General features: G+C 57.0%; 1 protein-coding gene across 1 annotated transcript in view; it reads left to right on the top strand.

The window, feature by feature from the left end:
- Positions 1-13659, top strand: part of CERS4 (ceramide synthase 4) — a 25988-nt gene extending 12329 nt beyond the window's left edge. The window contains exons 2-11 of the mRNA XM_012641484.1: positions 4873-5046; positions 7516-7633; positions 8839-8957; positions 9067-9124; positions 9536-9586; positions 9935-10027; positions 10239-10367; positions 10875-10981; positions 12494-12650; positions 12768-13659. Coding sequence (XP_012496938.1) covers positions 4873-5046; positions 7516-7633; positions 8839-8957; positions 9067-9124; positions 9536-9586; positions 9935-10027; positions 10239-10367; positions 10875-10981; positions 12494-12650; positions 12768-12953 — 1192 coding nt within the window. The 3' untranslated portion in view covers positions 12954-13659. The remainder of the gene's footprint in view (positions 1-4872; positions 5047-7515; positions 7634-8838; positions 8958-9066; positions 9125-9535; positions 9587-9934; positions 10028-10238; positions 10368-10874; positions 10982-12493; positions 12651-12767) is intronic.
- Positions 13660-14987: the final 1328 nt, after the last annotated feature.

Below are 14987 nucleotides of genomic sequence, written 5' to 3'. Positions count from 1 at the left end.
GGGCCAGGGGCACAGTGGGGACTAGGAGTGCCCCACTCAGAATCCGGGCCGGGGTCAGGGTTCCTGCTCATCCCCGGTCCCCACCCCGCGCGGGCCAGTACAAAGCTCCCTTTCTCTCTTTCCCCCAGTTTGGGGGTATTTTTAGCCACTAAGGAGGATTATCAGTCTGGCTCCCAGGTGGCAGGGGCAGAGCTGGGAATGGGGCCAGGGAGGCTTCAGGCTGCAGCAGGGCTCGGGGGCGGGTGGGGTGACAGGAGAATAAAGGCTTCGGGCCGGTCACGTTGGCCCGGCCACCCACCCACCCAGCGACTCTCCAAATGACCCCGCGAGGCTGCTCCGGCCAGGCCCGCCTGAACACATTAGCGGCAGCTGTAAGGGAAGTCTGACCGGGCAGCGTGAGGCGCTTTGGATGCCAGGAACCTGGGTCCTAAGGGGCCGGGAGGAACCACGTAGAATCCACTGCAGGCCAGCGCCCCTCCTTTCCAGAACATTCTCCTCTCTACTGGTAAACATCATGGCCACTAAATTGTACTTAGCGCTCACTCCACCCTGGGAGTCATTCCCCACCCCTCCATGAGGCAGGGGAGCTATGGTTGGTTTCATTTCACCAAAGAGGAAACCAAGGCACAAATAGGCCAGGTCACTTCCCCAAGGTCACGTGAGTGGGTAAAGAGGTGAGGCAGGGCCAGTCGCAATGCCAGCGCGGAGTGTTTATGAACTGCCCGACCACTGCCCGGGACCCACTGGGGGAGGCCAAGGGCCTTGGGTGTATCCTTCCACACCGTGGTGTGCGCAAGTCACGGTGAGCTTAGCGGACAGGGGAGAGCACACAAGAGGAGGCCTCTGTTGATGTCCCCCGCCTCAAGGCCCACCATTCACTGGCTGACACCCTGCTCCAACCATACCATGTAATGTCACCCATCCCAGCCTTCGCCAATACTGGCCTCTGCCTAGAATACTTGTTTATGGCACCATGCTGGGTGCTGAGGACGCAAATGGTGGGGAAAGGGAACAAGGTCTCTGCCCTCAGAGGGCTTACATGCTTCCTTTGTCTGTTTGGCAAACTCCTATGCATCCTTCAAAACCCAGCTCAGTTGTCACTTCCTCCTGGAGGTATGCCATGATTACCCTGCCTTGGATCCATTGAAAGCATCCTCCCCCAGCCCTCCCTTGCTCACTGTGCTGTTGGGAGCCAGCCAGGCAGTAGCACGACCAGTCTCAAGTTCTAGTCCCCTCAAGTTGATGCAAGCCCAACCCTTCTTGAGTAGGCCAGAAAGGGGAACAGAAATGCACTCTCCAAACCTGGGGGGCCCTCCAAGGGAGCTTTGGGCTGGTAATTCCTGCCTACAGAGGTCTTGGCCCCAGAAGTCCTACCCTCTTGCTAGCCTGTCTCCGTCTCTTGAGGCATAAATAAGAGATGCTGTGGTTTGCGAAGAGAACACATTGTGGAGCCCATCAAACTGGCCAGAGTCCCGGGTTCCAATGCTTCAAACCCCGGGAGCCTCAATATCTTCACCCATTAGTGGGACAGGTGCCCTCCCTGAAGCGTGATCAAGCAGCCCAGAGCCCCCCGCACCTGGAACATTTGGGGCCAGGCCTGGCACAGGGGAGGGGTGCAGGTGCAGCTGTAACCAGGTGCCCCTGGCCAGCAAGGCCCAGACTTCTCTTCCCAAGAGGAGGGGAGAGAATGAGGCCTAGGGTTGTATTCCTCAATTTTCAGTTGTTCTCTGAAAATTTCATTCCCTGTGACGCTGTCTCCCTGGGCCTCAGCTGCCCCATCTGAAACATGGGTACAGCCAGATGCACTTCCTGTTTTACCAGGCTATTGTGAGATCCTGTCTCAAAAGACAAAAAACACTACATCCTGTTGTACACCATAACTATATACAATTATTTATTTATTTTAGAGACAGGCTCTCTCTCTGTTGCCTGGGCTAGAGTGCAGTGGCATCATCATAGCTCACTGCAGCCTCAAGTGATCCTCCTGCCTCAGCCTCCTGAGTAGCTGGGACTACAGGTGTGCACCACTGCGACTGGCTAGATTTTTTTTTAATTTTTTGTAGAGAGAGGGTCTTGCTATGTTGCCCAGGCTGGTCCTGAACTCCTGGCCTCAAGCGATCCTCCCACCTCAGCCTTCCAAGATGCTGGGATTACAGGCGTGAGCCACTGTGTCTCGCTCCTTTCCTGAGGGCGTTCAACTCTTGCAGGGGCCCTACCTCCAAAGTGTCTCTGGAAACCCACTCGTTGTATGGGAACCAACACCCTGGGGCTTCCCATCTCACACAATAAAACCAAGGGGCAACAGAACCCCCAGACTCCACTGGTGGGAGTGTAAAACGGTGCGGCCACCCAGGAAAACAGTTTGGTTGTTGCTTATAAAGTTAAACATGCAACCACCATATGACCCAGAGAAATGAAAACTCTGTTCACACAAGACGCATCTGTGACCGTTCAGAGCATTTGGAAGTATCCCAAATGCCCATCAACAAGCCATGATGAGCCAATTGCGGTGCATTCACACACTACATACAATGTGACAATAAAAAAAGAATGTCAAGCTACGAACAGATGCAATAACGTGGCCGAAACCCAAAAAAACATTCCACAGCGAGAGAAGCCAGGCCCGAAGAAACAGCATGAAATTCCATTTATATGAAGTTCTAGAAGTGGCAAAACTAAGCTAGGATGACAAAAAAATTCAAAAGGAACAGAAATTAACTTTGGATGACTGAGTTGGGGGTGGACCAGCCAGGGGCGGGAGGGAACTTTCCGGAAGGTGCGTTTGTGGTAGGAGATTAGGTTAGCTAGGTGTGTGGATGTGTCCAAACTTACCAACTGTGCACTTAAGATTTATGCATTTCACTTGGGTAAATTTTAACTCGAAAGAAAAAAAAATAAGCAAATATCGAACCCTAGTTAATGGTCTGCATGCTGAAGTGTTCAGAGGTGGTGTGGCTTGCTGCCTGCTTTGAAATGGATACAAAAATCAGATGGGCTGATGAGTGGAGGGAGGGAGGGAGGGAGGGATGGATGGATGGATGGATGGATGGATGGATGGATGGGTAGGTGTTCCCTCCCTCCCCCCTCACTCACTCTGCTGGAGCCACAGGGGCCTCCTTGCTGGTCTTCCAACACTCCAAGCTCCGTCTGGCCTCAGGGCCTTTGCACCTGATGCAAATTTCTCTGGAAAGCTCCTCCCCCAAGCCCCACCTCCTTCTACACAAACCCAAGACCTCCTCATCTTTCAGTCTCAGATGGTACTTCCCTAGAGAGGCCTTTCTTGATCACATTTATTTGTGTATTTTTTAGAGACAGAGTCTTACTCTGTTGCCCAGACCGGAGTGCAGTGGTACGATCATAGCTCCCTGCAGCCTGAAACTCCTGGGCTCAAGTGATCCTCCTGCCTCAGCCTGCCAAGTAGCAGGCGTACAGGTGTGCACACCACCACGCCCGGCGAATTACCTTGATCACATTTGAAATCACAACACCCTGTTTGTTTTCTACCAGGTCCCATTACACGCTAGTATCTCATTTATTTGGGAATCTGTTTACTCGTCTGTTGTCTGCCTTCTCTGCGGGGTTCTGAGCTCCACAGGGACAGGAAGGTGCTCTGCTGTGTCCCCAAGGCCCAGTCCCAACCTGGCATGTACAAGTCAATCGGGGAACATCTCTTGCCTGGATGGATGGATGGGTGATGGATGGAGACTTAGCTCGAGATCTCAGGAAAGGGGGCAGCTGTCTGGGCTCCTCGAGCAGGCTCGGGCGCCGCAGGCTGGAGCCGCCTCCCAGGCCGCCGTTGGCGGGAAGCTGCCCTACCTTGGCCTCTGCTCGGTCATCGGGCAAGCTCGGTCGTGCGACAGGCTCTCTTACCCACCCATAGCCCCGCCTCTGGGACAGCCAGCGAGACCACCGACGTTCCTACCTAAAGGGGAGTCTGCCTGCCAAAGGAGGGCCAGGAAGGGCATTCCAGATTTCTTTGAGCCCTCCATCTTTGGGTTGCGTCACAGGCAGCTTCCTGCAGTGGAAGGAAGGCTTCCTGGACGTTTGAGGACTCAAGTTCCTAAACCCCAAGCAACCACTCCCTTGACTTCTGAATACCATTTTGGCGTCTGCAAAGTACAGAATAATAATTATTGCTTTGAGCTGTATGGTTCCACCCTTCTTTTTCTTTCTTTCTTTTTTTTTTTTTTTTTGAGACAGAGTCTTGCTCTGTTGCCCGGGCTAGAGTGCCGTGGCGTCAGCCTAGCTCACAGCAACCTCAGCCTCCTGGGCTCAAGCGATCCTCCTGCCTCAGCCTCCCCAGTAGCTGGGACTACAGGCACGCGCCACCATGGCCGGATAATTTCTTTCTATTTTTAGTAGAGACGGGGTCTTGCTCTTGCTCAGGCTGGTCTCGAACTCCTGAGCTCAAACGATCCTCCCGCCTCAGCCTCCCAGAGTGCTAGGATTACAGGCGTGAGCCACCGTGCCTGGCCGCCGCCCTTCTTAAAAAATCACGAGGCTAAGCACTGTGTGCGCCTTACCAGGCTGGGCTGAGAGGTGGGTATTGCTGTTCCTGTTTTACAGGTGAACTTGAGGTTCAGGAGAGGTCTGGCCATCTGCCTGAGGACACACAGCCCACATCTGCCTTGAATGTTGGCCATAAAATAAATGCTTTGCCGGGCAATGGAGGGGGTGAGGGTGGGGTGGTCGCCAAGGCCCTGCCCTTCTGCTCCAGTGTCCCTGGCAGAAGGAGGTGGGTCTTCCAGCCCCACCTCTTGGTTGTCAAAGGAGCTGATGGTGGTGGAGGAGGAATTCCGTGGCTCCTGCCTCTTGCCCCGCCCGCCCCATCTGCAGGGCTCCCCGCTAACTGGAATGTGTGTGTGTCTGCAGGATGTTGTCCACCTTCAACGAGTGGCTTTGGCAGGACAGGTTCTGGTTACCGCCCAACACGTCGTGGGCCCAGTTGGAGGACAGGGATGGCCTGGTCTACGCCCACCCCCGGGACATGCTGGCGGCCCTGCCCCTGGCTCTGGTCCTACTGGCCCTGCGCATCACCTTTGAGAGGTGAGTATCTGTGTGCCACAGCCAGTCACCCCTGTTGTCGTTCGTGGGTGCGCTCCTGCCCCGTGCACACTTTGCCTTCTGAATGTGTCCCCGGTGGCTTTGTATCAAAGCACTTTTCCCAGGTCCAGCCTGCCCTCACTGCCGCCACCCGCACTTCTGGTCTGTGATTGCTGGTTTATGGGAACCTTGGCCACAGCTCGGGGGTGGGTGTGCTGGCATCTTCATAAAGCAGGTGGGACCCTGGAGGACATAGGCCCACCTCGCTGACCAAGGCGCAGCCTGCAGAGGCCAGACGTGGTTGACGAGTAGAGAAGCCCCTGCCCCCTCCCTCCTGCCTGGAAGCAAAGCCTTGGGGACCTCCTCCCTTTGTCTCCTGGGGATAAGTCTCTCCAAATCCCCCACTTTTGGCTCCTCCTGACACCTTCCCTCGATCCGGCCCCCTTTTTTCTTTAGAGACAGTCTCACTCTGTCGCCCAGGCTAAAGTGCAGTGGCGTCATCATAGCTCACTGTAGCCTACAACTCCTGGGCTCAAGCGATCCTCCTGCCTCAGCCTCCCAAGCAGCTGGGACTACAGGTGCAGCCACCAAGCCTGGCTAATTTTTAAATTTTTGTTGCAGAGATGGGGTCTCGCTCTGTTGCCCAGGCTGGTCTCGAACTCCTGAGCTCAAGTGATCCTCCTGCCTCGGCCTCCCAAAGTGCTGGGATTACAGGCATGAGCCGCCATGCCCGGCCTGGCCTCCCCTTTCATCCTCCCCATTCACCTCCAGCCCCCTGCAGCCTTGCTTCCCATTCCCCAGGTACGCACGTGCCCCCTGCCCAGGTTCTCAGTGCCCTCCCAGTTGCCAAACCCTGTGAATTTTCAGCCGTTTCTCATGTGATCCCGACACCATGCAGAACCAGGTTTCCTCCTCTCTCTCGGGGTCTCTCTTCTGGCTGAGATTCTCCTCCCGCAGTGTGGGCATCTCTCCTGGGGCTCCTTCCCTCTGTGCCAGGTGGCTCTGCCCTCTCCCATGTGGACCGCTGCTGTGGTCACGGCTCCCAGACCTGCCTTGTCAGGGCCCTTTCCTGCCTTAGACCCCGCCCGACTGCCCACTACCCTCAGCTGCCCTCCCCCAGTGCCTGCCGCCCCCGACAATCACCCATCTGAAGTTACATTGATTTAACCGACTCCCTTTTGAGGGTTTACTCTTCGCCAAGCATGGCTCGAAGCAGTTTACGTGTCTTAACTCCCTGATGCAACCCCAAGCAGTGGTGCTATTATGATCCCCATTTTATAGAAGAGGAAACACAGACACAGAGAGGTCGAGTGACTTATCCAAGGTCACACAGCAGGGCAGGTTGCATATTTAAGTGATAGCCTTATCTGAGGCTGGGTGTTATCACATTCCAAAAACATCCTGTGCCTCTGTGAAGGACAGGGGTGGGGCTGGGCATAGCCTTTCCCACTTACATAGGATTTGTTTTAAAAAGAAAAAAAAGTGAATCCTGGCTGGACATGGTGGCTCACACCTGTAATCCTAGCACTCTGGGAGGCCGAGGCTGGAGGATCCCTTGAGGTCAAGAGTTTGAGACCCCATCTCTACAAAAAATAGAAAAATTAGCTCTGTGTGGTGGCATGCACCTGTAGTCCCAGCTACTTGGGAGGCTGAGGCAGGAGGATCACTTCAGCTCAGGAGTTGGAGGCTGCAGTGAACTATGACAATGCCACTGCACTCCAGCCTGGGTGGCAGAGTGAGACTCTGGTCTCACACACACACACAAAAAAAGTGAATCCTAATTTTGCGACTCACGGTTGATAGGAAATTTGGTCCCCACCTGTGGGCTCTAGGGCCCCCCCTTGTGGCCAATGTGGTGATTGCCAGGGTGCCTGCTCCAAGTCCCCACCCCAGAGTTTGGGGGGATTATGAGAGGGAGCAGATCCTACCCCCTGCCCATGGAGAGCTCCCAGCCTGGTAGGGGACAGATCAGGACAAAGGCCACCATGAGACAGGCAGTGAGGGGACTCTCATGCCTGATTTGGGATTGGGTGAAAGTGCCTGGGTACCCCTCGAGTCGGCCTGCACACCCCCATCCTGAAGACAGGTCCAGCTGTCTGGGAGGTGAGGCCCCGCCCCTCCCACCCCAGGACTGCGCACCCCGGTCCCCAAGACAGGCCCAGCTGCCTTTCTCTGGTCCTGGCAACAGCCATGCTACCCCTCAAAGGAACCAGGGTGCAAGGCCAGGAATAGCAATGGAAAGTTCTGGGTCCTACCCCATGAGCTTTTGCCTCTGGGCCTCCAAACCCTCTGCTCAGGTGGAGAAAACAGACCCCCAGGTGTTACATACCCTGCCACGTGCGGACTGTGTTCCCTTGGCCCATAACTTGGCCCCTCCAAGACTCGGTTGCCCCACCTATAAAAGGGTCCCATACATACACAGTCCTGTCCCTTCTCACCTGGCTTGGTGGGCTCCGTCTCCCTTGCTCCCAGGTTTGTTGGCCTGCCCCTGAGCCGGTTGCTGGGTGTGCGGGATCAGACCAGGAGGCCAGTGAAGCCAAACGCCACGCTGGAGAGACACTTCCTCACAGAAGGGCCAAGACCCAAGGAGGTGAGAGCTCCTCTCCCCTATCCCCGTGGACCAGCAGGGCTGCCTGGGGATGGGGCCTGGGGATGGTCTGTGGCCCACTTGTTGGGGCAGAGGAAGTCATGGTGGCCTCTGGCACCCTCACAGTGCCCCCCACTCTCCACTCTACCTGGGTCCCCAGCTTCCCCAAAGATGGGTCCCGCCCCTCCCAGCCTCCCTGGGAGATGAGGCCCTGCCCCTTCCACCTCTCTGGGAGATGAGGTCCCGCCCCTCCCAGCCTCCCTGAGATGAGGCCCCGCCCTTTCCACCTCTCTAGGAGATTAGGCCCCGCCCCTCCCAGCCTCCCTGAGATGAGGCCCCGCCCTTTCCACCTCTCTGGGAGATGAGGTCCCGCCCCTCCCAGCCTCCCTGAGATGAGGCCCCGCCCCTTCCACCTCTCTGGGAGATTAGGCCCCACCTCTCCCCTCCTCTCTAGGAGATTAGGCCCCGCCCCTCCCAGCCTCCCTGGGAGGTGAGGCCCCACACCTCTTGGCCCCCCTGATCATCAGGGGACACAGCTGCCCAATGGACAGATTCTGGGACTGCGGTAGGAGCAGTTTTCTCTCCCATTCTGGGGAGGAACAGAAAGCCTGACTGTTCTGGGGAGGGGAGGGGAGAAGGGTGGGTGGACAATGGCAGCCCTGTGGCCCTCCCTCCACTCCCATCCGTGGTGTGGCTGCCGGTCGGGCAGAGTCTGGGCTGTGGAGGTACCAGGCTGGGTCCCGACCCAGGCGGGGAATGGCGAAGATCCCATACCCTGGGGGCACAGGGCAGCCTCTGCAGAGCGATTCCCCCTCCCTCGTCAATCTCCCTCTGCAGGTAGGGCTGGGGTGGGGAGCAAGCTCTCAACTGCCTGCCTGGGGTGGGATGAGACCTGACTCTTCAGGAGGGGTGCAGGGAAGCCTCCTGGTGGGGGCTGCACCCAGTGTCCTTCTTAATCCCATTCCTCATCAGCGACCTGCCTGCCCAGCAAACAGGGCTTAGTTCTCATAAGGCCCAAGTATTCTACGGGGACCCCCACCCTGTGACACCCCCACACTCCCTCTCCATAGTAGACATGGCTACCCTACAGGCAAGACCTGGGGCTGCAGGGGAGGGGAGAGCAGAGCCGAGTCCTGCCTGTCTGGAGACAGGGGTGGGAAACCACCACGGGGCCTCTGTGACCTCAGCCCCCGTGGCCCCCTCCCCAGCCCCAGCTGACCCTCCTGGCCGCCCAGTGTGGCCTCACGCTGCGGCAGACCCAGCGCTGGTTCCGGAGACGCCGGAACCAGGATCGGCCCCGCCTGACCAAGAAGTTCTGCGAGGCCAGGTGAGGCCAGGGTGGGGCTGGAGGGGGCGATCCTGGGGTGCGGGGCAGCGGGGTGGGGGCGGGGGCTGCCCTTTTGATAGCTCTTCACGGGCTTCCTCCCTGCCTGCAGCTGGAGGTTTGTCTTCTATCTGTGTGCCTTTGTCGGTGGCTTCTCGGTCCTATACCACGTGAGTATACCTGACTGCTCACCTGTCCCATCCACTTGTCCCACAGGCACCCGCTGTGATCCGGGCCTGGATCTGGGCAGGGGCAGGGGTGTGGGTCTGTGTACGGAGAAGGTAGAGCCAGAAAGGAAGAAATCTATGTGCAACGGCAGAGGGGAGAGAGCTTGGCAAGGTCACGGTGAACGTTCACTCGGCAGGCACCCAGTGAGGACCAGCTGTCACCACGCACTGGGGGCTCTGCAGCGAGTGAGCCCCCAATCGAGAGTCCAAGGCAGAGCTATAACCAGGCAGGAAGGAGCAAGGCTGAGTGAAAGCAACCGTATGAGGCCGTGGAAGCCCCGAAGATGCCCCAGACTGAGGGTGGGAGGCTGCATTCTGACCCTTGCGCAGCCTGAGACACCTGTTTCCCTGCAGGAGTCGTGGTTGTGGACACCGGCAAGGTGCTGGGACAATTACCCAAACCAGGTGAGTGGCAAAGGGTGCACGGAGGCTCGGGGGTTTTCGGGTTGTTTGGGTTTCTTGCGGCCCCGGTTGCAGGGGCCAACCCCGGCCTTTCCGTTTTATTTCCCTTTTGGTTCCCCTTTTTTGCTTTTTTTTGCTTCTTGGTTGGAGGGCGGGGGGGCCAGGGGTTCGGGAATGTCGGGGCGGGACTTGTTCCAAAACCACTGCCCTTGATTACCTCCAGGGATGGGGAGCTCACTCACGGAGATTCAGTTGTCCTGGTTTTGAGCGTACACAGAGGGCCCTGAGCCATGCCCCGGCCTGGTCGGAGCCTTCATGCCCCACAGCTAACCTTGCCCTGCCCCACCACAGACCCTGAAGCTGGCCCTGTACTGGTGGTACATCCTGGAACTGGGTTTCTACATCTCGCTGCTAATCACACTGCCCTTTGATGTCAAGCGCAAGGTGAGGCCAGGGCAAGAGTCTGGCTAGGGGAGTGACACCACGGAGGAGTCGCGACCCAGTTTCTGGACAGGGAGCTGGGGTGGGGAGGAGTGGCCTCAAAACCACACCCGGAGATCCCCTGGGTGCCTTTGGCAGGAGGCATAGAGTCTGTGGGGCCGAGGCCCTCTCCAGCCACCGAGCCTGGCCCTCTGTGACCCACCATCTCCCATAGGATTTCAAGGAGCAGGTGATACATCACTTCGTGACCATCCTCCTGATGACATTCTCCTACAGCTCGAACCTGCTACGCATCGGCTCTCTGGTGCTGCTGCTGCACGACTCCAGCGACTACCTGCTGGAGGTGGGCGCGGCCTCTCCATGACCCCCTCCCAGCCGCCCCGCACAGCCCTCCCTGGTGCACCTGCAGATGAGGTCCCGCCCCTACCAGTCTGAGTGGGAGGGGAGGCCCCACCCCTTTCAGTCTAACTGGAGGAGGCCCCACCCTCAGCATCCCCAGAGATGAAGTCCCACCCCTCTCAGCTCTCCTAGGAGATGAAGCTCCGCCCCTCCTTCCTGGGAGGATGAGGCCACGTCTACTCGGTTTGACTGGGTGATGAGGCCCCACCTCCTAGCCCCGCCCCCTCCTTCCCAGAGATGAAGTCCAGCCTTTCTTAGCCTTGGTAAAGTTCTACCTCCACACACACCCCACCCCACCTCCACCTTTCAAGGCATTTCCTGGAGACAAGGTACCAACTCACCTCCTCCCTCCCCATAGCCCTTTTCCATCAGAGATGCCCCCTCTCCCCTGGCCCCACCCCTCCCACCTGGTCCCTGGTCCTGAGCCCGTGTCTCCTGCTGCCCTCCCCAGGCCTGTAAGATGTTCAACTACACGCGCTTCCGGCTCGTGTGCGACGCCCTCTTCATCATCTTCTCCCTGGTCTTCTTCTACACCCGCCTGGTGCTCTTCCCCACCCAGTGAGTCGGCCCTCCCGTGGAGGGGTCGGGGAGGTTGGCACCCTGCCCCAGGTTGCCGGGGGTATCGGCTGGGAGACTTCCAGGAAGAGGCAGGGAAGGGTGTGCCTGGCCCAGGGCACAGCATATGCAAAGGCCCAGAGGTGAGGGCGACAACTAGGCACAGTCCTCGTTACCCAGCGTGCCGGGAACATGGAGAGAGAGGAGGGGTCAGGGTTGCCAGCTCACTAAAGTCTTTGCCCCATAAATATTTGTTGAACCTCTTGAATGTGCCAGGTGCTGGGGACACAGCAGAGGTAGCAGCCCACAGATCCCTGACTTTGTGAAGCTGTCATTACGTGGGTGGGGGCAGCTGGACAGTGAAGCAGACAGAGCATGAGAAGTGGGGAGGGGGTAATTCAAATTGGAGGGAGGCGAGGAAGGGAACCCATGCTGACCATAGGGGAACAGTGTTCCAGGCAGAGGAACAGCACATGCGAAGCCCCTGAGACTAGACTGTGCCCCACATGGGCTAAGAACATCGAGGAGACCTGTGTGGCTGGAGCAGAGCTAGAGAGGGGGAGGAGGGAACAGAAGGGAGGGGACGGGGCAGGTTGTGCAGGGCCTTGGGGGCTGCAAGGAGACTTGGGCTTTGACCCCAAGGGAGGCGGGAGCTGTGGGCAGAGAGGCAGGTACAGGACCTGACTCAGGTGCTCACGGGTGCCCTCTGGTGGCTGCAGGGAGAACAGATTGAGGGACAGGCAGGAGGAGCAGGGGACCCGGTACAGGGAAGAGGAGGGTGCCCCCAGGGCCAGGAGATGGGATCAAGCCCAGTAAGTGCTGGATGAAGCATCCGGAGCTCAGCTGTGCTGGGTTTGAGGGGCCCGTGCTCCCTGCCCCCGAGGAGGCGGTGGGCACACCAGGCTGGAACTCTCGGGAGAGAAGTGCATATAAGAGTCGCCAGCCCCCGACTGGTGTTTGCAGCTGTGAGCCCAGATGGGGTCACTTGGGGACCAGGTGTGCCAGAGGGGGCCATCCTGGGCCCCCCTTGCTGTTTGCAGATAGAGCAGGAACCTGCTGCCCCTGTCCCTGGGGGCTAAGCACTCCGGAATGAGTAAGGCGAGGTCACCGGCTACCTTACAGTAGATTAGGGGACAGAGAGGGTGTCACTGCTGCTACAGCCCCATCTTTCCAGGCATTTCAAGAGGAAAGTAGGGGCAGGGGAGGTGTTTGAGAACATTCTTTGCAGCTGATGGAGGAGGTAGTCACCTGCTGGGGGAGGGGGCAGGGGGTCTAAGGAAGGGAAGGGAGGGGTGAAAGGACCACCCAGGGGAGTAGCCAAGGTACTAAGCCCCCCCTCGGGGTTCACGGTGGTGAATAGCTTGTTTTAGTATAAGCAGATGAGAGGGGTACCTTGCACGCCCAGCTGAAAACCATAGAGGGCACTGGGGAGTCATAGAAGGTTCCAGAGCAGGCGAGGCCATGTGAGTTGGAGGCTCCGGCGGCTGGTGGAGCCCTCCATCCTTCCGGCTGTAGGATCCTCTACACCACATACTACGACTCCATGGTGAACCGGAGCCCCTTCTTCGGCTACTACTTCTTCAACGCGCTGCTGGTGGCGCTGCAGCTGCTCCACGTGTTCTGGTCGGGCCTCATCCTGCGCATGCTCTATAGCTTTGCAAAGAAGGGCCAGGTACGGCCGGGCAGGGGGCGGCTGGGGCGTGTGCCTCTCGCCTGGGTCCCCAGCCCAGCCCCGCCGCCAAGCTCCTGCCTGCTCCACGCTTCCTCTTCCTCCCTCCCCTTTCCCCAGATGCAGAAGGACGTGCGCAGCGACGTGGAGTCGTCAGACTCGGAGGAGGAGGAGGAGAAGGAGGCAGCTCGGGAATGTCCGCGGCTCAAGAACGGGGCAGTTCGAGGGCCCGGGGCAGCCCCCGCTGACGGCCCTCGGAGCCGGGTGGCCGGGCGGCTGGCCAACGGGCACACGCCGGCCACATAGCCACTGGCCGAGAGGGGCTGCCTGGACTGGTGGCCCTTGGGCCAGCTCTATGGAGACAGGGAGAGCCCCACCCGGCGAGGGCCGGGAGGGCCAGTGATCTGTCTCCAGCCCTTTCCTTCTGCCCGTCCTCCCTCCCTCCTTCCCTCTGGGCAGCTGAACTGAGCCGAAAGGCAGGAGCCCCAGGCCGAAAGGGGTAAAATAAAACTTGAACGGAGCCGAATTCTCTGCATGAGAACCTGGGTCCCTCCTTCTCCATCCCTGGAGACCCTTGAGGGAGCCCAGCCTCTGTGTACATACCCCGATGATGGGATACTCACTGCCACCCAAGCAAGGATGCGCACCCACTCCGGGGCCCCAGACAGCAGCAAGGCACAGAGATCCCCCCTGCACCCAGGGGAGTCCCTGGCTCCCCAGCCGGCGCCTTAGACAAGCCACCTCCCTCCACCCCAGGGCAGCCCCTGGTCAGCACCGCGCAGACCAGGCTTGCAGAGGAGCTACTGAGCTCACAAAGTGCAAGTCCTCGGCCCAAGATCACACAGAGGTCATGGACTAAGCAGGAGGGGAGGCCCATGCCTTTCCCTGCAGCCTCCTCAAGATCAGTGAGAACCCCACCCTTGTGGTCCACCGGAGCCTCTCTGGGGACACTGCAGGGGATGAGGGTAAAATCCTACAGGCTTCCCAAGGGTCACTCTGGAAGAGATGGGGACAAGGGGGTCACCCAATATCACATACATTACTGGGGAGAGTCTAAATTGTTACAGTCACTTTGGAAAACCATTCAACACCGTGTACAATTAATTGTTGACCTTTTATAAAAGTTCAATAGCAACTCCAATGAGATATGTGCTATAGGCATGAATATCTAGCTGGTACAACTATAATAAACAGAAAATATAAACAAAATTCAGAATAGTAATGTTACCTTCGATCTCGGAAGCTAGGGGAATGGTATTCAGGTAGACGTAAGTGTTGCTGTTCCAATTTAAAAAAAGGGATATGCAAAAAGACAACCTACAAAATGAAAGGAAATATTTGCATACCATATATCTGAAGAGGGTCTAGTAGCCACAATATATAAAGAACTCTTACAGCTGAACAACAAAAACCCCAATTAAAAAATGGGCAGGCTGGGCATGGTGGTTCACGCCTGTAATCCCAGCACTCTGGGAGGTCAATGTGGGAGAATCGCTTGAGGTGAGGAGTTTGAGACCAGCCTGAGCAAGAGCAAGACCCCATCTCTACTAAAAATAGAAAAATTAGCTGGGTGTGGTGGCACATACCTATAGTCCCAGCTATTTGGGAGGCTGAAGCAGGAAGATCGCCTGAGCCCAGGAGTTGGAGGTTGCCGTGAGTGATGATGACACCACTGCACTCTAGCCTGGGCAGCAGAGCAAGACCCTGTCTCAAAGAAAGAAAAGAAAAGAAACAGGTAAAGGACTTAAATAGACATTTCACAAAAAAAAAGATATTCAAAGTGGGGCTCAGTGGCTCCAGCCTGTAATCCTAACTACTCAGGAGGATGAGGCAGGAGGATCATTTCAGGCCAGGAGTTCAAGACCAACCTGGGCAACATAGCGAGACCCCATCTCAAAAAAAAAAAAAAAAAAGACAACGGGCCAATAAGCACATGAAAAAATATTCAATATCATTAGTCATTAGGGAAATACAAATCAAAACCAAAATAAGAAACCACTTTATATCCAGCCACAAGGGTGAGTACAATAAGCAAGCGTTGGCAAAGATGTGGAAAATTTGAATAATCCATGTTCATTGCTGGTGGGAATCTTAATGGTTAATCACTGTGGAACACAGTTTGGTGATTCCTCAAAAAGTTAAACAGAGGCCGGGCACAGTGGCTCATGCCTGCATTTGTAACACTTTGGGAGGCTGAGATGGGAGGATCCCTTGAGCCCAGGAGTTCAGGACCAGCCTGGGCAACATAACACAAGACCTCCTCTCTACAAAAAATAGGAAAATTAGCAAAGCATAGTGGCATGGCTATAGTCCCAGCTTCTTTTTTTTTTTTTTTTTTTT

The sequence above is a fragment of the Propithecus coquereli genome, unplaced genomic scaffold, assembly GCF_000956105.1.
Source record: "Propithecus coquereli isolate 6110/MARCELLA unplaced genomic scaffold, Pcoq_1.0 Scaffold164, whole genome shotgun sequence".
Lineage (NCBI taxonomy): Eukaryota > Metazoa > Chordata > Mammalia > Primates > Indriidae > Propithecus > Propithecus coquereli.
Note: the sequence above shows the minus strand (reverse complement) of the source record. Positions and strands in the feature narration are given on the sequence as shown.